This window comes from Semicossyphus pulcher, unplaced genomic scaffold, assembly GCF_022749685.1.
Source record: "Semicossyphus pulcher isolate SPU_LCO1_2020_fin unplaced genomic scaffold, fSemPul1.0.p SCAF_13, whole genome shotgun sequence".
Taxonomy (NCBI): domain Eukaryota; kingdom Metazoa; phylum Chordata; class Actinopteri; order Labriformes; family Labridae; genus Semicossyphus; species Semicossyphus pulcher.
Genome location: NW_027211637.1, coordinates 5,616,260 through 5,642,721, shown reverse-complemented (window position 1 = coordinate 5,642,721; position 26,462 = coordinate 5,616,260). Strand labels below are relative to the sequence as shown.

Here is a 26,462-nt window from a genome sequence, read left to right as displayed (position 1 = left end):
CGGGCGCGCTTTAAATAGCCGACAGGGCTGTATTGAACTTGAGACATTATGTAAGAGGATAGAGCGGTGGCTGGATGCACACTGGGCCTGTTTCCCCTCAACCAGCTCAAGGCCTAACCTGCAGCTCCCTGCTGTGTCTCCAGCAGTACATGCAGTTAAATCTCGTCCTCTCTGTCGACGTCTCGTCAGATAAAACCTGGTTATTTGAAATCTCATTCTCTTTGTCTTGTCCCTGTCTCGTTCTCTTCCACTGCCCAAGGCCAGATGCAGGGAAACGGGGCGCCTGGTGGTTGTCAAAGGGAATCCTATTCTTGGAAAGCCCTGAGTCACTCCTGCTCCTGCAGTCATGATCTGAGGAGGAGAGGGAGGGAGAGTGTACGGACGTGGTTGTATCTGAAGCCCATGCTGTTCAGTCTGTTTTAAAGACTCCAAAATGACAGTAACTCAGATCTGCAGTGCTGCTCACAGAAATCTTTTCAGTTAAAGCTAGGATAAGCACTTGTCTTTGTATCCTGACAGCAACCAAGAATGCAAATTCTTTGACAAAAAAGGTGATTGAATAGGAGAGAGGTGGTTTGATAAGGTTAGTGAAGACAACAACGCACTGTGCTCCTCTTCCGCACACTCTCTTGTGGACTTGACCTGCAACATGGCTAGAGATGTTTAGATACCATTTTTTCCTCACCAATACGGATCCAGATACTTAGATTAGTTATGATTTTTTTAACACCTGACACCTTGTGTTTGAGGCAGTGGCTTTGGCATTTCTTTAGTTGAACACTTTAAAGTAATAATCTCGAAGATTTTTATTTAAATAAATGTCTGTTAAGTCGCTATCTATCGCTGAATGAGGTAACACAATGGTGATTGAGCCTATGGCCCACTGATGAAAGCCTTTGCATTTTCAGAATTATGGACTGGGTGTCTGTTTCGACTTTTGCAGAGAAAATCCCAAGTGCTGCCCAGTTAGTGACACGTTTTGCATCACCCAGCAGTGGTTGGTCTGCCAGAGAGGGTAGGCGGAGCTAAGCGGCTGCTTTTCCGGTCTCTGCAAGTGATGTGGGTAAACAGTAATCTACTATGGCTGAACAAACCAAGAAAAGATCGATGACTACAGATACAACTTCAACAATAAGTGCAAATCCAAAGAAAGAGAAACAAATAGGACGCTTTGATGAAGGCAAACACTCTATAAAGGAAAGCGACTGTCAGCGAGGAAATTTAAGGGTTACAACTGTTAGAACCGGAGGCAACCGTGGACGTCACACATAGAACACTGTCTGGATATCTTTCAAGTGTGCTCCCGCAATTACCGTTTATCGCCACAGGTGCCACCAAAGAGAACGAAACTGAGATTTTGCCACTTTAAAGAGTTCGATTTCTCATTCTCGAAAGGCTGAAATGTAACTTTTGGTACACCATTCATATCACTCGATAGGAATGTTTCCCCAAAATAATCAGTATGCTTTTGATTCTGTGGATTTGTACAGTATTATTGCAACGCTGCGGCAGATTATTTAGTGTTTGAACAGCAGCTGATTAGCTCTACACAAAATGTGAAGATTAATATTGAGGATAATTGGATTTGGATAAATACTTGTTTTGTTGTTTTGCCCGTAGACGCATTAAAAGCTCTCATTATTTGTGAGGTGGAGTGCAACACAAGGGAACAAAAACATTACACCCAGAGAGATCTTTGCGCTAGATGCTTTTTTTTCATTAGAAATGTTTGAAACTGGTCCTTTTAAAGAAGGTTTGCATGTTTAGAACCGCTTTACAACTTTTGGAAGTTCCCAGGAGGCCTCTTCTTTTGGCTATATGCTGATTGACACAAAATTAATGCATCATTTTATATAAAAAAATGTATCAAAAGTACTTGTTATGAGCATCATATTCACTGCAACTCTTAAATATGACATTTAAACATTTGCAAGCATACACGCAGTTCAATGCTCTTTTTATCAGTGGTTCCCGTTACACGGGTCTGTTTCTATAAGCACTTCTTCACGAGTGAGGACCTTAAAGTTAATCATTAAACACATGCAACACACACTGAAAGAGAAAGGGCAATTACATTTTGTCCTGCGCTTGGACACAGACGCAGACACACAGATGACAAAATAATGTTTGACTGCAAATCTCTAAAAGGCTTCCCAGAAAACCTTCAAAGATTTCCGCAGGCAGGATTACATAAGTGACATTTTCAGAGAATGGGTCTCATAATTAAAAATAAAATGTCTTGTTTGATCTGCCTTTTATGAAAAGGACAGTGCTGGAATCAGAGCCAAAATCACACTGCTTCTAAAAGTGTTTAGTCTTCACCAAGAAGGATCTCATTAAAGTGTAAAGGACACAAACATGGTTCCATCTGTCAGTTGAGTGAATGCAGATTATTGTGTGTATAAGTTTGAGTAACTTTAGGGATTTGTAAATTGTATGATTTTGTAGCCAGTGTAGAAGTGCTTTATACAAAATGCTGTTGAGTAGTTGCATTGCTTTGGCTTCAGGAAAGTTGATGCTTATTTTCTGTTAGTCAGAGCATCCATCTGGTGATCTCTCAGCTTCCTGTTTTCACCAAATTTGAAGTTAACTTTTGTTTCCTGTTTGTACCTGCAGCAACATTCATGTCCAGTGATGAACATTTTCTTTCTCCAGCCATATCTGTGCCAGGTGTAAGAGACTTTGCAATTCCAACAATCATATTAGGAGGCTTATGCTTTCAAGATATTTAGTTTCATAATTGATATATTAACATTGCATTGTACAAGAAAACAAGATGTAGCCTAATATTTTTTTGTGTTTTGAATATAATGCTAAAACTAAAATTTAGCTTTTTTTCTTTATCTGATTAATAATCCATTCATCGTAGAAATAATCGACAGATTAATCGATTATCAAAATAGTTGTAGTTGCAGCCCTAATTTTTTTCCCCCTTGTTATTGCCGTTGATTAAGGGATGGGATTCTTGCTGTTGGTCAGTCGATCAGTTCGGGGACAAGGCTGAAACTATTGGATGGTTTTTCATGAATTTTGTACAAACTTTCATGATGACCTGTTGGATGAATGTCTTGGGTGACTTGACTGTTCCTCAAGCACCACGATGAAGTTAGCTTTTTAGCTTTTTTAGTGAAATGTTTTGACATATCTTAAACCCTTTCTACACTGCGGTTCCTCCTCAGCGCCGTAACGAAGCTCTGTCCTCATGCACCCTTTGTCATTTTACATTGGACCAAGCATTGCCGGCGTAAAACTGCCCCAGTGTGTGTTTTTAAATAGCGTTCCGGCGATGCGGAAGCAAAACATGCCAGACGATCAGAGACAAGATTGATTATTTCTATATAGTTATTTTTAATGTGTGAAACTGCTGGCGGAGGGGTAGGTGTCAGACGAAGTGATTAACTGCACGCTGCCTTTGTTTATATTTTCCAGGGCAAATAATTAAAGTAAGTGATACAAATGACTGTTAAAGAAAGCAGGATAAGATTTTATGTTAAAAGCCACCACTTAAGCATGTTCAGGACAAAATCAGCAAAGATATAAGAGGTACAGCTTTTTCCAAATGGGGCGCCAATATCGACACAAACTGAAAGTTCCTCCCAGGAGCTTTAATAGTCTCATTGTGCAGCACTTTATGTTATGAGTCAGTCTTCAGGTGTGTGTAGATACTACAACAAAGTTGCTGTCATAAAAGATCATGCATAACCTATACTTTTCAGCACGTTCAGCAAAATTAAAAAAGATCCATAGGGAATAACAATTGAAAACAGACCACGTTTTACTCAAATCAAAAGCACAAAAGAGGATAAAGTCAAACGGTGCCTGTGCTTTGAGAGCATCACAGAATCCTGAGGTCGTTGTTAGGTCACACACATTTCTCTGTAGTCTAATGCTGCCGTGCTTTTGTTCTCTGCATTTATTTTCCAGCTCATCTGCAAAGCTCCCTAACCCTGCGCTGCAAAATTAATAGCCCTAATGGCATACTGCTGAATTGGCTGGATCTGGGGGTTTAGCCTTGCAAGGGCTAACTATGATCCGGTGTAACTACGCCATGCACGATTAGGTGTAATCTCCAGGCACGGGCGACACAGCTGTTGCATTTAGCCTCCGACCAGATAGCGGGGACCTTGTCGCTCTCAGAGATTCTGGCACCCTGATCTGGCCCTGGCCTGGTGTGGTCTGTGTTACAGCCAGAGAAAGCTCTGTTAGCTTTGGGATCACAGAGGGGGCTGGAGCAGAGCCACAGGACAGCCGCTGTCCTCTCAGGGTACGAGGGGGGGGGGGAAGGTGAGGCTGACGGAGGAGAGCGGAGGGTGGTCGGGCCAGTCTGTCTAAGCCTGTCACATTCATCTCAGCTGGGAGAGGTGGTGGGGGGGAGACTGATAGCACTGACGGGTGCTGGTATCAGGCCTGCTCACGCTCGTCCAAATCCAAGATTAAAAGGCCCCCGCCTCCTCGCTTTCCTGCTCGCTCGCTCTCCCTCCTGCTCTCTCTCTCTCTCTCTAACACTCTTACAAAGCACCCCCCGTCGTTTCTCTCACTGTCTCTGTCTCACTCTATCTAACCCAGTAACACTTTTACAAGCAACCCCCCCCCCCCCCCCCCTCCCTTTCGTCTCTATATCTCCCTCGCTCCCTCCCGCCCTCTCTTGTGTAACCGTGCCCAGTGCTGGATTACTAAGCTCTGAGGCTGCTGAAGCAAGGGGCTGTGGCAGGCTTCGACCAGAATGGTGAGGTAGGGCAGAAATGTTCACGTTCAACTTCAGTGTATTTTCTGCTTTTCCACAACCCTCAAACTTTGAATAACTCCTCCTCTTCCCGTTTATAATCCCTCTAATTCTGCTTTAGTTTGCTTAATTTAATGCAGAGCAGTGCAGAAGAATGAGAAGTGAACTTGGGCGAGTATGTGGAGAGTGTGTGCGTAAACAGATTTCTCTTAGGTGCATGGATGTGTGTGTTTATGAGTGTGTGTGTTGCTGTAAAAGTGGGCATTTAAGGATGTTTGGTTACTAAAGCGTTAGGACTATGCTCTAGTTTTTAAGACGGGTAAATGAGTGTGTGTTTCTGTGCCAAGGAACTCGAGGGAAGTTGCAGGGTAAGGTGCCCGCCTGGCTCAAGCTGTCTGTAAACCTGACTGGAGCTGCTGCTGTTATTCATTGTGCGCATTCATCCAGTGTTTCCTTCTGGTTGTAGCTCGCCTCCATTGTTTCAATAATTTGACGAGTGGCAGCAGCCCTGTTATGAGGGATTAGATATGGATTAGTGACATAAGGCATTGCCCACTGTTATTATTTTTCTGTATGAATCTGTGAGGGATTAAAAACAGTACAATGAGTAATCTGTCCACCAGCTGACACACATGACCTGTCCGTGGCTCTTCAGTACAGTAACCTAAATGTGGTGCCAGTTTGAGTTGTATTTTTACAAACGGTTTGTGACAAGTGAAAACAAACCTGTCAAAGAACAGAAAAACGTCAGTTTATGACAATAACTCTCAAATAAATAGCATCTGAAGTAAGCTTGCGTCAGTCGTCTGTATTAATACTGGTGTTACACTGTGTTTGGGCATACACACCATTAGACACTGATTACATGACTTGCTCACCACTCCAACTGTCGTTTTTGCTTTTTTTAAAACTGAAAGTGTCTGCTCTGTACAGCAGCAGTAGTGTTACAGCAGAGAGGGGTCAGAGGGGGGTAAGGGTAGGTGACCCAGCACGATGTGAAGAGTTAGTTACTAACCTTAAACATCAAAGTAAGCGCTCTAAAGTTACTGAACATCAGCAGCACACAGAGACATTGGTATCATTCATTTTAGCTGTGAGTGACAGGACACAGAAACAGTGATGCAATGAAGAAGTCCCTCAATACCACAGAGAGATTTCTTTTTATTTGTAAAATGATCTCAGTCAATTTAAATTTAATTTAAAAACAACACATTTTTGCATATTTTACAAGAGATAAGAATATAAGATAAGAACTTTATTAATCCCGAAGAAAATTCTGGTGCCAGATTGCTCCAAAAATACAACACAAAATCAGAGAAATACAAAAAACAACTAAACGTGAAAATATGAAATATAAAGTGTATGGGTTTATGCAAAAGAGACAGTGCCTAATAGAATATCAATATTACCATAAGTACCGTAAAATCCGAAACATATGTTGCACCAGAATATAAGGTGGAGTCTGTTTTTGGGGGTATCCCAGAGGGGAAAAGGATTTCTATAGCTGTTTATTAATAAAAACCGTGTTTACAAGTTATTGTATTGTATGTGTATTATTTTAAAACACATTCAAAACACTCACAATTTACAGCCTACCATCTGTTTTCGCCATGTTGAGTTTGCAATCCTGCTAGCTACTGGTTTGGTAGCCGGTACCGGTGCTGTAGCTAGCGGTAGCTGGCAGCCTACAGTAACCTTGATTGTTGTGAGGGGGGCGGGTGCAATGGTGATCAAGTCTGTGTTCAAGCATTAGCAACAATCAAGTTAGTTTTCCTCGCTTTAAACAGTGAGAAAAACAGATGTTGTAGTGGCTTGGACCTGGAAACAGTTTAATGCAGAGATGTGAAGTCACCACTTAACTACCGGATAGCACCATCATCTCAGTAAAATACCATAACACAATAAAACACCTCTCTCTACATTTCATACTAGTATATTGGTTGCACCGGTATATAGGACGCAGCCCACTTTTTAGGTGAACTTTTTTTTTTATTAAAAGTGCGTCACACCGAATTTTACGGTAATAAATAATGAATAAATAATCCAGTTTAATTTGTGCAGATTCTATGGATATAAAGAAATTGAAAATACTCCAGAAAATACATCACAATTATCACTTTACGAAGGTGGGCACTGACAGACCATTTCTGTAGAGTTGTTAGGGTTAAATGAAAAAAGAGTTTTCTAGAAAAACCAAAACTCAAGATATCATGTTGATGGTAGTATTGAAATGGTCCGTATAAAGTAGGTAACTTCTGGATATGCTGATCGTTTGTCTACAGTTGTGCAAAATTGATCTTTTTCTAAAGCTAATAAAGCAGTCCTTTTGAGATCGGATCATGGTAACAATATACCAGAAATGTCAACAACATAACAAACAGAATGGCAGAAAACATTATGAAGACTGAGCAATTAACATACATTACCCAGAATGCACTTGACATGTAACAGTCATGAGGTGAGTTTGCATGTATGCAAGCGTATTGACACTGCATTCATTTTTCTGTTTCTTTTTGTCTTCATACTATCTCCTGTTGTAGCTATGACCTTCCAAAGTCAGCGCTGTATTTTTCACTCTTTAGGGGCAAGATATTCCTCGAGTGTTGTGGATAATACATAAAACTCTCCTTCGACTCTGTAAGTAGTTTCCTGTGTGGCTACAAATCTGTCCCAAGTTCAACCCGCCACCCTTCCTGCTAGACTTTAAATATATTTCTAATGTCACAGTGAGGGCAATGTCTCTGACATGTTTTAATGAGTAATCCCCTTGTAATCGGTTATTTGTAAAGTTCCTCCTATAATCTGCTCGCTGGGCTCGTGGAATGAGCGAAAGCGCAGCAGATCGGGTTTGCCCCCTCCACCCCACCCCCACCCCTCCTAGTGAGGATAAGAGGGTCAGGTGCAGTCTGGGTCAGATGTCTGGTCTGTTCTGGTGTGATACTTCTACAGCAAGCTGGTCCTGTTAAGGGATTTGCTTTAGTCTCACTTTAATCAGTGAAGACTGTTCATACAAGCTGGACTGGACTTATATTTGTATTTGGATCAAGCAGATTTTGGGATTTTATTTAATACTGGACTAGTCCTGTGGTTAACCTCCAACAATAGAGAATAATACATGACCGAAGTGGATAGGTGCAGTGCCCTGTGTTGGTCTCAACAACCTCTAGTATGATTTCAGATTCTGCAGCGTCTGTGTCTCTTTTTATGCTCCTCTCATGTTTCCTGTCTGTCATATTCCAAACAGGTCAGCTCGCTTTTTGATTGACAAGCACTGGGTGTCACTTTGATTCATTGGTTCAATGTAAAATGCTGACAGTTTCCTTATACATCTGACATTTACATTTAGCTCCCAATAGACAATTCAACCCTTTCCCATTTAGTTTTAGTAGCTGTCACTCATGGTTCATTGATCTGAATTACTAAAGGTCAGGATTATTGTTTTTTACAATTATTGATATCTAAGTGACTATTCTGAATTGTTCCTGTAAATTGCTTCCGCCAAAAGCTGGTAATGGCTTGTAACGACAACGTAAACCGTGCGGACAAATGTTCCGGATCAAAGTACTTTACTAAATGTCCTTGTCTTTGCCAATGACAAAACATTACAAAAGGTATCTCTTAGGGATGGGGATGAATAATCGAGTATTCGAGTACTCGTTGTTGACGTTGTTATTCGAGCAACGCTACACTACTCGCGTACCCGAGTAGTGTGCGTGCATTTTTGGCTAAAGTAGTAGACGGTGTTTGTTGAGCCGCAGTACAAGCCACCATCACTCCGGACAACAGTTACGAGAGTGGAAAAAATGTGAGTTACGTGTTAAGCAGCACAGAACAGTAGTCCATACAGTCTGCTACCGCTGTGACGTTTGACAACGGAATGTTACAACGTTAATTGAAGGGCCTGTTAAGGCGGCTGTGGCTCAGTGGTTAAGTCGGTCATCCTTCAATCGGAAGGTCGGAGGCTTGATCCCCAGCTCCCTAAGGCTACATGTCGAAGTGTCCTTGGGCAAGACACTGAACCCCAAATTGCTCCTGGTGGCATAGCCATCGGGTATGAATGTGATAAATGATTGACAGTTGGGCACTTTATGTAGCAGCCTCTGCCATCAGTGTATGAATGTGTGTGTGAATGGGTGAACGTCACATGTAGTGTAAAAGCAGCTTTGAGTGGTCGCAAAGACTAGAAAAGCGCTACATAAGTACAGTCCATTTACCATTTAAGGTTGCTTTCCATCGCTGGCAATTTATTTACATTAATGTACAAGTGTTAGATAGTAATGTTCTCTTACAGGCATATAGCCTAATATTAAAAAATCACAAGTAGCGCCCAGTTAGTGACCTGTTTTCCATCACCAAGCAGTGGTTGATCTGCCAGAGAGGGTAGGCGGAGCTAAGTGGCTGCTTCCGATCTCTGCAAGTGTTGCGAGTAAACAGTAATCTACTATGGCTAACAAACAAAGAAAAGATGGATGACTACAGATACAACTTCAAAAATAAGAGAAGTTGACGCTCAGATGAAGGCAAACAATCTAAAAAGGAAAATGACTGTCAGCGAGGAAAATCAAGGGTTACAACCAGAGCCAACCGTGGACGTCACACATGCAACACTGTTTGGATATCTGGGAAGTGTGCTCCCACGATACCGTTTCTCGCCATTGGTGCCGCCAAAGAACAAAACTGAGATCTTTGAGATTACCACTTTCAGATATTTTTTAAGTCAGCCTCAGAACATGAGACGTTTTCTGTCCGAGGCAAAGAAGCGAAACCAAATGACAATCGCCTCTCCAGCAATCTCCCCTGATTAGTGAGTGAGTGAGTGTTTCATTTGCCTTCGCTGTCACCGCAGAAACAATCATTAATCTGCTTGGTGTGGTGCGCGAAAGTCGTTCATATTTCTTTATGGCACTTTGAAAGTTGATCGGCGGATCACTGATCCCGTAATAAGAGTCTGTATCGGACTTTGATTGGCGTCCGATCGATCAGTGCATCCCTAGAACCCCCAAAATACGTTGGGCCAGGGAATACAATACCGGGATTCCCCTTCGAACTGTTCTAAAATATGGAAAGAGAAAACTCCAACAGTTCAACATAAGCGTGATGTCCTCACTGCACAGGGATAATATTCATGTGTTTGTGGTTTTATGATTTAATTATTTTTAGAAAGCAGTGTGTCGGATACCATCCTCTGAGATTCAGACATTTGCACCATCAGGGACCACAACAGTATTCGGGTTTGTATTCCCCAGTCTGAGGTGACACAAGACCTGCTGAGCTGACACATGAGTCTTATTTTTATCTTACTGTCATGAGTTTGTGTCATCCTGTGTACAGAAACAGAAACGCCTAAATGCCCACCCACTGTTGAAGCTTTCAGATATTATCTTCTCAGCATGAGCCTCATGAAGGCTCTCTTGTGTCACCCCCTGCCTGCTCTCCGCCCAGTTATATTCATCAATAATAAGTCTTTGTAATATGCCGGGGTGGTGTTGAAAAGCTCCAATTTATGACTTGCAATGCAAGATTTCCATGACTCATTTAGTCCATATGTCAGTGTCAGAAAAGTCTGTTTTCCCACTCTTGCTGAATCACTGACATCTATGATTGCTTTTTTCTTTCAGTCAACATTCACATTCAGCTGATGCTTATTATGACCTAGAGGAGTCAAAAAAGACTAATTGTTTAATCACTGAATATTTCTGCTTCCCTGTTGATACAGTCAAAGTGTTAAAATGTGAAGTATTAGGGGTGCTGAAAAAAATGTACTTTTTTTTTTTATCCTAAGTAAATGTTCAACATCAGCTAGTTGGCACACGACAGACCAGCTACATGCATAGTTTGCCGTGCACCATTTCCAGCTTCTGTTGTACACAGCAAGGAGTGTGTCGGTCATGGCTAGTCAGTAGCCCTGCTAACACCAGCTAGCGCTCAGTGTCGGTAGCATTGACCAAAGCCCACCTCTCGAGCCACCCAGTCACTGGTAACTACATCACGGATGCCTGGCAGCTCGAGTCCCGTGTACAAGTGCGAGTGATGCACGAAAGCCACACAGCTGTGAACGTGAATCTGCAGTTGTGCACACATGCTGAAAATCTTTGTCTCAAAGAGCTGCTGAGCATTATTGTGTGATTGTTTTGAAAAACATACAAAATAGGAGTTTTAATGTTATTTGTGTAAAAATATTATTTTAAATGGCAGGTTTCTGATAAATACAGAGGTAGCTGGCCTTATTAAGTATTTCTTATTTCGCATAACTTGAACTTGTTTTTCTTAAAATGTTACAATTGAAGTCAAGTACAAAGTGTTTTATTTTTGCAAGTTAATTAGTCTTTTGTCTTAGGTTTGCCTCTGTGTATTTATCTTGTATCAAATATTAAAGCTGCATAATCTTGAACACATTTTACTGTGCTTTAATGTCATATAGTAATCTGCCACTGCAGTTTTCTTAGCGCAGAGCGGACTGGTGTAAAACCTGAAATAAGCAGCCCTTTGTAACAAATAAGGCATTGATTATGGATCGAATCGTTACCTTAAGATTCGAAATTGAATCGTGAGATATTGAAAGATTCACAGCCCTATGAAATATGTACAGCTGATTTGATCAGTTTTTATACTAGCTACTACAGCCCTAAATGTTTGCTTGAATATCCCTCGAATATGCTGTGTAAGAGTCTCCCAATGTTATCCCAGTGCGACACAGGAGGCAGTGCATGCAACACACTGTGGATTTGTTGTTTATGAGGGATGCACAGCTTTCATTCTGCTGACCAACTGCGCTTTAATAGTTTTAATCAAACAGCACACAAATTACAAAATGTGACTCTTTTCAACCTTTTCTAAAAGCGATTTTTAACCCTCCCAAATAAAATGCAAAACTCCCTGAACCACTAGACTTTTTTGTGTCACCACTGACAGGCAACACGCCACTGAGTGTATACATTTGCATTTCATGTCAGTTTAGTTGAACTTCATTCCTTGACACACTAATGGGGCCCTGGAGCTAATGGTGCGTTGGATTAGCCAGCAGTGGCACACAGTAGTTAGGGAGGTTTAACCCAATGATCCCTACTTAAACATGAGCTCTTAATCCACACAGCTGACATACAGCCATTCACTGAACACTGCAGTGGAACCTACTCTCTGCTTCTTCGAGATTAACAAAGTCCTCTGCTTGTTAAACACAGTGTTTTTTCCTCAACACTCCAACATGCGAGTGTGAGTGTGCAGATGTACTGGGTTTATATCTGTTTGTGAATAATGATCATGGTTTGGTTTGGTTTAAGTGGCCGTGACAAACACTCCAATAAGAGTGCACGACCCAGATAGTCGGTCAACCTACCTGAGAAGTTGATGGGATAAATATTTGCCTGCAGTGTTTTGCAACAGAGGAAGTAACATGTAATCATTAGCTTTGGCTTTGCAGAACTGTAAACCTGAGTGTCCTTCCCTTTCCAAGCAGGACAGGACACACTGTTTATGTTCAGTAATTATATTGCTTTTTTTGCTCTGTATTGCTGTGAACCGTCCGTGGGAATTCATCCTTCAGAATTAGAGCATTAATATGATGGTATATTAGTTTCAGTCATATCAATTGCCAACTACTCTGTTTATTTATCAATTTAAAATCAATACAACAGTCATGTGAGACCAGTCAGAAATAAACATGTAAGACCAAAACGAAATGAAAATTATGCATAAGCAGAAACAAGTGATGAACTGTTATCAGTTTTCTTTCTTAAGAAATGAGAGTTGGCTCATTTATTTGCATACTGGGAGACAGTGCACTTTAATGACCCTCACTCCCTTTATGTAGATAACCATTAGAAGTTATGACTTACTGGCAGCAGTACTTAAATCACGAACTGAAACTGAAACGCTGAAAACACATTAATCAGTGAAGAACAGATCCCAGAGTCTGAAATACTCCATGGTCCTGATCTGATCTGATTCTGATTTAAGCCCTGTCGACACAGGCCTGGTTTTACTTTGGACCTCTAGAAATCTGTTGTTGCAGAAGTCGTCTCTGAGCTTTATCCATTGCTGGGGTCTCCAACCTTTTTTCATCTGAGAGCCAGGTAGGGCTGAGCGATATGACGATATATCTCTTCAAAACGATATGAAAATGTCTTTTATCTCTATCGTGATGTCGCAAAACCTATTTTAAGGCAGTTGAGTGTGACGGCTGGGTCCATGTCAACGGCGTGTCTGCTGCAGATTCAGCTGGGCTGTTCCAGCCAACCCTGTCTTTCTACATGAGTTTTACCTTAATAAAGGCTGTAAACAATTTGAATACGTTCGCTTTATAAAAGTCATTTAGATTTATTATATACAGGAATGAATATAATAAATGTTTTCTGCTTTTTATTGACGTGGCCACCTTCACTGTCCATCATAAATCTGGCTAATAGCACCAAACTCCTCACTTTAGCTCAACTAGCGTACAGCATAACTGACCCGACCTGCTGATGGAGGTTGCTGCAACATTGCTGTGATTGGTTAGGTTTAGGTGTTGACAAGCTTGCCAGGAGCATCACTGTTTTTTATTGACAGCTGATCGGCCTATCCTATTATTTTGTATTGCAGGGGGTAGACATCCGTGTATTTGATTGAAGTGAAGTAGGAGGAGTCAGATTTTTTTGTACAAAAGTGCAATATGTATGTAATATGTGCAAGATTTGACATGAGCTTAGGTGATGTATTGTGTTAGCAGCTGTTTTGTCTCCATAGCAATGGAAGCTGGTGGGTGATCGGACACAGACTGTATGTGTTCTTCTAACAGGGACACATTCATCATTCTGGTGTTTAACAGGCGATCTTGTGTTCCCCTGTTTTCTCACTAGGTGGTTCCACCCCAACATCACCGGAATCGAGGCAGAGCAGCTCCTGTTGACGCGGGGCGTCCACGGCAGTTTCCTGGCCCGACCCAGCAAGAGCAACCCGGGGGATTTTACCCTCTCTGTGAGGTGAGTACTCGCCTACGCTCCCTCGCTTTGTTTCCATATAGTTATTGTTGTTCTTCATTAGCCTCACTATTTACCCTCACTGGTTCAAAGATCAGCCCCGAGAACAAACAAAGCTGTGTTGGTGTCACTTCGAGAGACTGAGCGGGTGATTAGAGAAGCAAGTGGGTCCCTCTAGAAAATAATCACTTTGACATTTAAGTTTTGGTCCTTGCAAATGTTTCAACTCACAGAGATTTAAAGTGAATCCAACTGTATGCCTAAATATAAGGCACACAAACTAAAGGTCAGACAGCCTTTTACTGGGGCTGATCTGCATTGCAAAACAATATGATCACTATAAATATATATTTTTCTATATTAATTGATATTTATTGATAGTGATATTTAGTTTAACAGTGCTTCCAGTTTAAAGTCAGTCCTTATTATAACGGTAGCCTGAATGAATCAGAAACAGAATCTAGTTTGATATCGTGCAAAAGTTATATATATATTAGTATATTTTTAAAGCTGTATTTTATTATAAAATAAGGGTAATTCAAACCTGAAGAACCACATAATTAGCAGTGTAAACTCGGGTCTCTCTGCCGCTCTGCAGCAGACACAGTGCACCATGGGGATAAGAGCTTGGCTGCTGCTTGAATTTGCTCTTTTTTTTCCTGATCTTGGCCGAATTTTAGGCCAGGATTCACAATTTTTTAACATGAGTGAAATATCCACAGAGGTCTCCTCCTCCTTTAAAGAAACGAGCCTGGTAAGAAAAACCATTAAAAACTAAATAAATCAGTTTCAGGTTAAAGATCAGTGTCTCTCTGCAGCTCTTTGGCAGACACAGGACATCCAAAGAGGGAGCTACTAACCACGCTGCCACTTACATATATATATATTTGACGTCATGTTGCCATATTTATAGATGCAAGAGTTTTCTAAATCCCCTATTAAAATTGTTTTATAACTGAGGCTTACACTCAACACCCCTAAAGCCATGAGGTGACCTTAGATGTAGTAAGTTTCAGTCTGAGAATAAGCATTGACTGAGATGGTTTGACGAAAGTGGGAAGTTCACCCATCAGGAGACTCCACAATCCCTCCCTGAGGGTCAGCGAGTGACGAACACCAAGTGACGAACATTTTAAATTTGGTGGACTCGTTGGCATTTAAACAGAAGTTGTTTTGTGTGCGTGTTTCTAGGAAAGTGTTGGATAACAGATTTGGAATTTGTGTGATCTGGTAACATTATGACACAAACTGTCCTGAAAATCCTTATTTGGGGCAGCGGGCTGCAGCTGAGGTGAGTCACAGAGGAGTTTAACACCCTGTGAAACCACAGTCATGCCCTAAAACAAATTTCTCTTAATCTCTTTAATGAAATTTCTGGTAAGTAGGACTCAGCACGACATGCTGTGGTGCTTACAGGGAGCAGGAAACAAACTGAAATAGAAGAAGAGAGAGTCTGTAGAGTGGCTCTTCCTTGGCAACGGAAGCTTTTAAGAGATACATCAGTCGGCCAAGCGCCTGGAACAAGGCCCAAACGCATTTGTTACTGTGTGACTGCAGCTGAAGCTGGCATGTTTGCATGGGCAGAGAGGCTGTGTGTGCGTGCGTGTGAGAGGGAGATACTGTGAGGAAAAAAAGTGAAGCAGGAAAAGGAAACGGGGTGGTTAGACAGGCAGTAGCTTTTAAATAATGTTAAAGAGTGAGGGACCTGTTAAGGGTTTGACCTTCACTTGCTGTGGTTTGTGTACGTGCATGTGTGCGTACATGTGGTACAGAGTGTCGTAAATCACACATGCCACAGGAAGGCTGGTGGGGGTGAGTTGTAGCCACAGCTTGCGGTCTTTACAGACTTAAACACACATACACACACTGAGGTCAAGTGGACCGGTGCAGAGGCTCAACACCTGCTAGAGAAGGTAGGTCACATTGAACCAAGAGGAGGGAGGAGGGACGCAGAGTCCTGATCAAAAAGAGACCATGTAGCTTTAAAGTGGTCACTACACCTTCCTCTTAAAAACAGACAGCTGAATTCACAACCGATGAAATATACTGTTGCCCCATTTAGTAGACCCAGGGGTTTGGCAGATGCTTTACTTGGTCTGGTATGACCAGTAGCTCATGATTGCTTATATTAGCTAAAGTCAGCAAATGTCATATTGTTTTAATGAGAAGTCTGTTGTTAACTACTTGTGCTACTCGGGCTGGGGGGTGAACTGAAAGGGGATCAGGATCAAATTTAGGTTGATAACTATGAGGAAACTTTATACAAACTTGCTTTAACACTAGTAACCACTTGTAAACCATTAGTACCATTTGAATCAGTAAAATAAGATAGAGGGGACTTTTTATAGCTGTTGTTGTGGTTATACTATGCTGTACTATACTGATGGGAAACATTATAATGGTGTAAACACACAAAATCCTGCTGTCAGGAAACTGCACCATGATGATCCTGTACAACACATTTTACAGCTCCAGTTCACCACCATCAGTTTAAATATAAATTATGAACCAATGTTTTTTTTACTGATTGTTCTGTGCTTAATAAGGTCTGTCAAATTTAGAAAATATTGGAATACAGTGAAGATAAGTACCTAATTACCCTTTATCTACAGAAGCTAGCATATCTTCTTAGCTAGCATATCATGCTACCTAACGCAATTTCCATTTCACTTCTGACACACATACACACACACACACACACACACACACACACACACACACACACACACACACACACACACACACACAAAGTGTCTTATCAGAGCAGAGGCTAATTAGCCAGTCATTAGCCAGGTTTCATCTTACCCGGGCCTTTATCAGTAGCAAGTCATAGGGAAAGTTCAGATTGTAATGGACGCTGAGGGAGTGTGTTGTCCCACTCTCTCTCTTTCTTATCTTCCTCTCTCTGCCTCTCCTCCTCTTATCTCCACCAGCTCTCCTCTCCTCTGGTCCACGAGGTGAACAGCAGAAGGATTGGTCGGAAAGAGCTGTTGCTCTGAAGCCTGAGCCGCTAATGAGAGCTTTTTGAGGGTTTTGAAAATTGTAATCAATTCAGAGTTTCATGAAGCTCAAAGAGGGAGAAAGGGAAAGTTTGAAGCAGCAAAACTTTTGCCCTAATTTATATCCAAGTCCAACTCCATACGGAGAGCAGTCCGGTCAAGTTCTCTCATTTTTCATGCTCTTTATAAACTCTAGACCCTGAGGAGGAATTTTAAGGGCAATCTTAAGAGAGAATTTTGCTGGGCAAATTACCACTGAGAGCAAATGGATTTTCTCAGGCCTCTGCAAGCCTGCTTTTACTTAGATGTGTTTCCACTGCAGCCGGGCTATTTATGGGTTTACACAGTCGAGTGAAAAAACATCATTATTGTGGATATCAAGCCAATCTATGAGTGTATGTATTTGAACTACATTTTCCTACCAGTCTTATTTCCTGTGTTGAAAGTGGCATTCTGACACATGACCTTTGACTTCATGACACAGCCTAGTTTAAGCCCCACAAAATAACAGCCATTAGGTAACCTACATCTGCATGATTACTAAGACACAACAGCAATAAACAGAATGCAAATGTTTGTTTTAAAGACCAGCTCCAGTCATGTTTTCAGACATATGAAATGCTCTGCTTGAAAAAAGAAATTGTGTCTGATATGTTTTTTCTGCAGAATGCATTTAATTACCTTGAAAAAATCCTCCCACGCCATCTCCTCCTTCTCCCTCATTAAAAATTCCAGAATCGGCATAGGCTCCGCCCATTATGTAGATTTCCAACTGCCAACTTTCCAACTTGGCTAGCTTGAAATGTAGTAATTAGTAGTAGTACCGTTAACATAACGCCCATCGTGGTTGCCATAGGTTGCACATAATGTTATGCATAGCGTCACCCCGTCCATTAACATTATTGACTCCATATTAGCTCCACTTACTAGCAACAAAAACTGCTAACTACTGAAAAGTGTGCTAGCCTTTCTAGCAAGCAAACTATGGGACTCTCTAAAAGCACAGTATTTTGCCCTGATGAGCGTTGTTTTGCAGGACAGAGCAGTGCATGCTTTGGCGAATTCTTTGACCATTACAGCAAAGCAGTTTCTCTTTTACCCAGGAGACCACTGTGTTTCTATGAAACCCAAGGACAAGTTTATTTTAAGTCCAAACTCTTACTGTTAAGTTGATTAAACCTAGTGATTTCTGCAGAAATCTTTTTTTCCACATGCTCAAGTGTGACTTCCTGGAGGTCTGAACTTGAAGATATCTCTTGTCTGAAATTGCCAAACCTTCATAAGTGAAACTAAGGCAGTCGAGGAAACAGGGGACATTCATTTTTAAAAGATATCTGCAATTTACCAGATAAAGCACTGGATATATGCCTGTTTTTTTCCACAGTGAATATGTGCAAGCTCCTGATACACAGAACTCAGTGACCTGACGTAACATCTGAAAGTTTTTGTTAGATTTGAACATGCCTCATTTGGGATTTAGGTGAGAAACCAATGTAATAGTCTGTGGAGATGTAAAATAGAAACTGAAATAGAGGCCAAAACTTTATCACCTTCAATTTGATAAGTGGGCTGGGTATGGTAAAAGGGAATTCCCTGTGGTGTCTGGCTGTATTGAATGAAAATATTTCTTGGAATAGCTTCAGGGCAAATCCAGCAATAATTTATATATTCCAGGCTTTGTATGTGAATAATTATGTGCATTTTTCTGCAATACATGTCCCAGTTGTCCTTGTTTGTGCACTTCATCTTACCAGCATATCAGTTTGTTTCAGTTGGTAGTCACACTGATTTAAATGCTGTGTATTACTGTAACTCAGTGTTTTGCAGGCTTCGATGTTGTGGCTAAAACGACGAGCATTTTTTACATGTAATTACACACTTAGATGTGATCTCTTGGCTCCTGTTTGTTTTTTCAAGTAAAGCAGTATATAATGGCATCATGAATCAGATACTTATACCTCCATTCAACATTCACACTACGTATACTCTGCTTTTTTTGTTTTGCTCACAGTTTCTAGTTTTATTTGTTTACCTAAAGAAATAGTTTACACTTACACAGTAGTTAACATATCCAGTTTTATGTGTAAATGTGGGTGGACTAAAGTACTATAGCTAAGATTCACCTTGTTACAGCAGTAATACCAACTAATTGTGTGCAGATTTTCAGAATAGTAAAGCTTTATTGTTTCCAGGCAGGTAAATGCGCACCTGAGGTAACCATACAGAATGTTTGTGAGAACATCACACTGATAAAAAAAATACTGAACTTCAGTCACTAAAGAGGAACAAGCATCTATTTCCGGTGTATTAAAATGTTATGCTACATCCCCAACGGTGAATTGCTGAGGACACAGTCGAAAGTCTTTTATCCCACAAACCCGCACGTAAGACTCTCTGGTCTGCAAGAACTTTGTCATAATTGTTTTGCTAAAGTCCTCAGCCAGTAAATGTGAATTTCATTACTGCCCAGGGTTGAATTTGTGCCATGAATGGAATTAAATGGCATCTAATAGTAGAGAAAACTCTCATTTTATATTTAATGTGTTGTGACTTGTAAACATCCACAGTAGTAACTTAAAGAAGATGGCCTGAATTGTAATATGAGGCTACTAACACTAAGGCAGTTCTAAATGGACTGTACTTATATAGCGCTTTTCTAGTCTTGCAACCGCTCAAAGCTGCTTTTACACTACATGTCACATTCACCCATTCACACACACATTCATACACTGATGGCAGAGGCTGCTACTGAAGTGCCCTACTGTCAGTCGGGCATCACATTCACACATCGATGTACTTTGTACTTTCTACATGTCATTCGTTGAAAGTCTTTTTCTTTTACCTGTTGGTTTAACGGTCCGTCTGTGAAGGACAAGAGTAGCCTACACAGTGTTGTTAAGGTCTGCTCCAAAATAATCGGAGTCCAGCAGATAGACTTGTGCTCAGCCTGGGAGAAGCTTGTGGTTGATAAAGCTAAAGGAATTATTATCCAACATGACCACATCCTGTTCACCAAATTCAGGGTCATGCCCCTCAGGAAAACAAACCGCTATTCAAAGTCCTTCATTCCTTCTGCTATCAGGTTGTTAAACCTCGAAAGTGGAATACTGGAATAATTGTTTTAATGTTTTTTCTTCTTGTTGTTATGTACATGTGTCAAGCCCACAATAGGGCTTATGGGGACACACGAGGGTGCCAGCTTGCACCTCAATTAATCTACTTATTTTCTCTGACATGCTCCTGATGCTGCTGTTCTCACTCAGCACAGCTGCCCCGATGCCTTTTATGACAGATTGCTGCTTCAATCTGACAATAAGAAATGCTTTAATTACTATAATAAATCTTTAATTTTTTACAATTGTGAAGAAATGCCACTGTGATGTCGATGACTTTTGTGGACGGTGTTTGAGCATGCTACATTGATATGAAAATCATGCTCAGAAATCGGTCGTGACACCAGTTGAGCTCAGCGGTTGAACCTGGCTTCCCATGAGGCTACAGTCCTTGATGTGGCAGCCCTCTGCTGCGTGTCATCCCCACTCTCTCTTCCCCTGTTTCCAACACTATCGACTTTCCTCGCTCTCTTATCAAAGCATAAAAAGCTGCCATGTATTCAGGAGAAAGTACAATAGTGAGTCAGAGCTGACCAGACATTATGCGGACCGTCTGATGGCTCCCTGTATTCCTTCCGTACAAAAAAAAAGGCCATATTTGAATCAATCCATAAATGTTTCAGAGAGGGCGTGTTTGGCTCGTTTCAGATTTAATGGCGTTAAACTCTGAGAGAAAAGGGGGCTTTGGCCAGAGAGTCGAGGAGGGCCCTTTAACGGGGCCAAAGACCTGTGGCACCCATCCAACAGCCACTAATAGAACCATAAAGCAATTACCAGGAAGTACTGTGAGAGAGGGATGGAGGGAGAGAGAGAGAGAGAGAGAGAGAGAGATGGTTTATCGGGCAGATGAACACAAGAATAATGGGGAGGATTTACAGTATGTTGAGTGTGAGGATGGGAAGAATGGAGAAAAAGGAATGTGAAATTAGTGACGACAACAAGAGAAGTGATGGAGGAAATAGGATTTGTGCCATTTGATACGACCATTAGCGGATAATCAGTTTGCAGAGAGAGAGAGAGAAAGAGAGAGATACTCTGTGTCTCAACCTGCAGATCGGACAGTACAGGCCGCCTTGCTAACTCCCCTGTGGTTCCTAAAACGCAGTGTGTGTGTGTCGTCATACTTAATATGATTACAGGATGTTTTGTTTATTTCTGCTGCAGAAACATGTCAGATAAATTCAGAGGAAAATGGAAAACGAGTAGATTTAGCACTCGAGCTGTTGAGCTCCTTCCTCACTTGCTTCCAGGCAGATATCAGAGTAGAACTGTGTGTCTGTGTGTGTCTGTGCGTCAGTGTGTTTTCAGACTCACGTTCACCTATTCAAACCAGTCTGAGGACTTTGAATATGCAAAGTGGTAGCAAATGATTTCTGGCTTATCAGTCTTACAGCTCGGCAGCTTTGTGCGTTTCTGTTGCATTGTTCTGCAATCACAACACAGCGTCCCCCTCGCAAATGCATTAGACATGAAAACTACAGAGTATTAAAAGAAGGGATGATCCCTTGTGAGAAGATTTGTGTTTGTATGCTCATGAAAGTGAAAAAATACTGTCTGATAAATTCCACAGTATTTTTAAATCACTGCGCGCCTTTGTAGCTTTTTCTTTGCTGTAATAGTTTGTGGCTTAATTTTACTCCATTGTTGACACAAATGGAAAGGTCAAAGCTTTTTCATAATATTTTACATCATACACTTATTATTCAGTATAATATATAAAAACACCGTTTTATTAAAAAGCTTCAGTATTGCAGAGATTAGTGTAGGGAAGTAACACAGAACAGGAGACAAAACAATGTCACCACGTCAAAGTGTTTGTAAGAAAATGTCAAGCAGATGGCTTGATAAGCTGGGATATTTTATGTTGTATATGCACGAATGCTCTGTGAGTGAGTGTGGGCGAAAAACTGTGTACAGTCCTGATTTTGTATGTGTGAGAATATACTGTATGAACATGTGTGTGGGTGGCTGTTAGTGTTCACTGTTTAAATATCTGCAGGGTGCAAGTGAACAAGAGAAAAATACGAGAGAAATGCTTGGTGCTTCTGTGGAATGAGTCCATCTCTTTTTACATGCATAATAATAAACCGAGTGATCAATTTCCTTTCCTTTCCTTTTTTTTTCACTACCAGGCGGTACGATGAGGTGACCCACATTAAGATCCAGAACTCGGGCGACTACTATGACCTGTACGGAGGCGAGAAGTTTGCCACGCTGGCCGAGCTGGTGCAGTATTACACCGAGCAACAGGATCTCCTGCGTGAGAGGAACGGCCATGTCATCGAGCTCAAGTACCCACTCAACTGCAAGGACCCCACCTCTGAGAGGTGCAGACACAGTAGCACCCACCATGCAAATACACACACAATTGCACACTGCCAAACACTGTATGGATACATGCAGGCATAAAGACATACAAATATACCTGTAAGTTTAACTAAGGTTAGCTCCACGTGTTGCTAAACTCATTAAAACTGCATGAAAGTTTCACCCTGACCACAGACAGTTATTTTTATTCTTACAGCGTCAGGGCTGTCAGACTCTTAAGCCTCATCCTGCCACGAGAAGCAGCTAAACCACCTGAGAATGTTATTAGTCGAGCTTTCTCTGCAGTAGACGGAGTGCTGTTTGTGAGGCATTTTCCTGCAGAGGACAAATTCTGGGTAAAATATTGAACCTGGGATGTCTTGAATTTGACTTGGAGCATTCAAATTGTCACATCTAATATTATGCATTAAAGTTTGCATGATTCCTTTCCAGCATAATAAGTCTGAAGGGGAAGTTTTGAGATCAGAGTAGAGTTGGAGTACAACTCTGTAATGGAAAGCCACTAATGCCAGAAAGATAAATGTGCAGATGGAAAAATAAAGACAACAAACTCATTCTAGCAAGTGAGATTAGATCTCCTTCCATCTTGAATGAAACTTCTCTGAGACATCATAATCGAGCTGGGTGATGAGGGTTGCAGCTTCGTATTTTCACAGTATACCACGGTGTGAAAATCACTGGTTATCATACAATGTGCATTTGTTTATCTACATTATTAAATTCTACCATGTTAGTGTTATTAAAGTAATAATCTTGAAGATTTTCATTTAAATAAATGTCTGTTAAGTCTCTATCTATCGCCGAATGAGGTAACACAATGGTGATTGAGCCAATGGCCCACTGATGAAAGCCTTTGCATTTGCAGTATTACAGACTGGGTGTCTGTGGCGACTTTCGGGGAAAAAATCCCAACCAGCGCCCAGTTAGTGACGCGTTTTCCATCAACAGCAGTGGTTGGTCTGCCAGAGAGGGTAGGCGGAGCTAAGCGGCTGCTTTTCCGGTCTCTGCAAGTGTTGCGAGTAAACAGTAATCTACTATGGCTGAACAACAAAGAAAAAGAAACTAATTGGACGCTCAGATGAAGGCAAACACTCTAAAAAGGAAAGCGACCGTCAGCGAGGAAAGTCAAGAGTTACAACCGGAGCTCCCGTGTGTGCTCCCGCAATTCCCGTTTTTTGCCATAGATGCCGCCAAAGAGAACGAAACTGAGATCTTCGAGATTAGCACTTTAAGAAGTATTGAATTCAACCATTTTAGGACATAATATTCCTGGAAATAACAATAAACATTTGCCAACCAAGGCAGTGAAGTTGAAAATCTGAAAAAGCTAAAATTCTAGAGATGAGTGAACTGGAAGGTGATGTGATAATTTCCTACAATTTGTCACAACAATTGACAACAACAACAAAAACAACAAAACATTTCTCACATTTCACTTCAACTCAGTGTGTCTATTAAATAACTTATTAATAAACTAATTATGTATAAAATGATATGCAGTTTACAATCATCAATTTAAGCTGAATTTGGGAAAATATATAGTGTGAGAAATCTTCTATTATTGCCAGTAGTTACATCATCTGCGTAAACAGCATTAGTTCACTAACTGTTTATTAATACACGTGTGTTAATATGCATACTGTTTGTAGGGAGGATGCATTATTCTGTACACGCACGTTATATTCAGATGCATCTCACATCCACATGCATAAATAGTGACTTATTCCCAAATGCAGCTTCAAACAAATCTAGTGGGAGGTGCTGCTGTTTTTGTTTATGTGCACCAAGTATTTACACACTAACATCCCTCCAGAGAGTTTACACAGGTTGGACGCTGCTATACACACCTACACACCTCATAGAAGCTGGAGACTAGAGCCTATGCCAGGAATCAATGTAAGCACTCACCGCTACACAGGAAGCATTTTGGGAAGATGCTCAGTTATTTCATCACATGTCAATCGTCATGTTCGAGCTGTGTTTGGTATCGTCTCGTGCTGAGCATGTTATGTTTATTTTCCCTTTCTACACATCTGCACATTCTGATGTGTGAATCTTAGTTTCTATTTAGGTATTTAAGAACAACCTGTGATCTTTGGTTTTGGCTTCTGTGGTTTTCCATTCGGCATATACGTCTCTTGTCAGAGCCTCCTACATGCTCGTCCTCACCACACAGATAAAAAATGCACACATGCAGGTTTTTAATCTTCTCATCAGCAAGTGCAGCAAGAGACACTTTTATTCTCGAGTAGGAGTCCAGGCTCACAATGTACAGCACATATAGATAGACATTATGTAAAACCCCAAAGCTACAATCTGGGTTTTTCTTCCCTTGAGGGAGTAAACATATTGCTAGTCCTCCTACTCAGTTTGTCAAGTATCAGTCTCAACTTTACCTCACTTGTCTCATTAATTTATCTACCTGGAAACAGCATCTAGCCTGAGGCTGAACGCAGCCAGTCTGAAATACTGAACGCTGACGTTCAGTTATTGCAAAGAGTCATCTCTTTAACAGAAAGAGACTGTTTTAAAGCAAGTAAAATATATAATTAAAGAAATTATAGGAAAAACGATGTCAAAGAACCCACAGGTATGCAAATAATGCATCTAGAATAAAAAAAGATACATGTACCTGAAACAAAGAAAAGTTTTATGAAGAACTTTCTGTAACATGTAGGAAAATATGCAGAAACATGGTGGCTGCTGTCACCATTGTCATGAAAAAAGGCTATCTGTTTAGGAACAATATCTTAAAACCAGAACAGCTAAAATTAAAACAGCTACATTTGTGTGGATACAAAAAAAGGAAAGTAATGGTCTTGAAATAAGTAATCCTCACTAAATGTTCTTGGTTCTTGAAATGAGATTGTCCTGTTTAAAGAAGGAAATTAATGTAGGCAAATATATTTCTTTGTACAAGTCAAATCCCATCTTTGGGATGTATCAGAAATTTTAAATAGTTCAAATAACTCAGAGTGTTCCCAAGATATGAAAAGTCTACTGTCTCTTGTCTGTAAGTATATAGAATTACACTGTTTCATTGTTTTTGTTTCTAATAATTTAATTTCATTATTATCTGTTCTTAAAGTGTGAAGAGACGAGAAGGATAAGAAGCTTGAAATAAGAAGACTTTGACAAAGCAGTTTTGTGCTTGTCAGTGTTGATCATCTTTAAACTTATATTAATTCCAGTTAGAAATATTAAGTTACAACTGAAGCATACAACTGATACAATCTCAGTAACAAGTTCTAATGTCGTTTAAAATAATTATGGGCAAAAAAAAGCTTTGCACATAAAAACTGCCTGGTAGTAGGAAAAGATAAGACAAAAATAAGTCCGTTTTTCCTTGTTTTAAATAAATGTCATCTTACTTAGATTTCCCATTTTGCAATGGTGATTTTTGGACAGGTCGTGCCTGCTACGTACCTCTATTTGGCTTTTTGTTTTAAGCTGTTGTTTTGACCAATCTGCTTGCTTCACCTTAAAAGACAACCAGTTATATTGACCAGATGCCCAAAATATGCTTTTGGTCATGGATGTCCTTAACATCGCTTTGAGACATTGTGTCAGTGAATGCTCTCACTCCTCTCCAGGTGGTACCACGGGCACCTCTCTGGGCGAGATGCAGAGAAACTGCTCACAGAGAAAGGCAAAGCCGGAAGCTTCCTGGTACGGGAGAGCCAGAGCAAACCGGGCGACTTCGTCCTCTCTGTTCTCACCAATGAGGAGAAGCATGAGAACGTGGACCGCAAGACCAAGGTCACCCACGTCATGATACGCTTTCAGGTGAGGTAACTTGGATCAGGCCACTTGAAATTTAATGCCTGTACTCCCTAAATGCACTGCCTCAGCATGCAGTTGATGCTTTGAGTCAGACTATTTGAGTACTTTTAAAAAGGTTATAAATCATTTTACAATCTTAAGAACTCCTCCAGCAGTTGCTGAAGTTAAACTGTTGATCTTTGTCTCCAGCAGGACGGAAAATATGACGTGGGTGGCGGTGAGAGGTTCGACACCTTGGCTGACCTGGTGGATCACTACAAGAAGAACCCCATGGTGGAAAAAAGTGGCATCGTAGTGCACCTCAAGCAGGTATGGAGAGAAATTAAATGAGAGAATCTTGTGCATACAGCACATTGAAGGCAGTATGTTGATCAATGCAAACCACAGAAAAAACTTCACTTTAGTTTAGTTTAAATTAGTGTAGTTTATTTGTTTCACACAAGAATATAAAAAATACTAATCGCATACAGAAAATATAAAAGCATCTGTGTGGATGTGGTAGAAACCTGTAAATGGCTTATATAGAAACAATTCTGACTTTTTAAATTAAAAGAAAAAA

At 40.8% G+C, this 26,462-nt stretch overlaps 1 protein-coding gene across 2 annotated transcripts in view; it reads left to right on the top strand.

Moving 5' to 3' along the window:
• Nucleotides 1-26,462, top strand: part of ptpn11b (protein tyrosine phosphatase non-receptor type 11b) — a 44,284-nt gene that overhangs the window by 5,664 nt on the left and 12,158 nt on the right. The window contains exons 2-5 of one of the 2 annotated variants that reach the window (XM_069660513.1): nucleotides 13,561-13,683; nucleotides 21,925-22,119; nucleotides 25,714-25,906; nucleotides 26,096-26,212. In XM_069660513.1, the coding sequence (XP_069516614.1) occupies nucleotides 13,561-13,683; nucleotides 21,925-22,119; nucleotides 25,714-25,906; nucleotides 26,096-26,212 (628 nt within the window). Of the gene's footprint in view, nucleotides 1-13,560; nucleotides 13,684-21,924; nucleotides 22,120-25,713; nucleotides 25,907-26,092; nucleotides 26,213-26,462 lie in introns of both variants that reach the window. The other variant, XM_069660511.1, reaches the window with a different exon arrangement.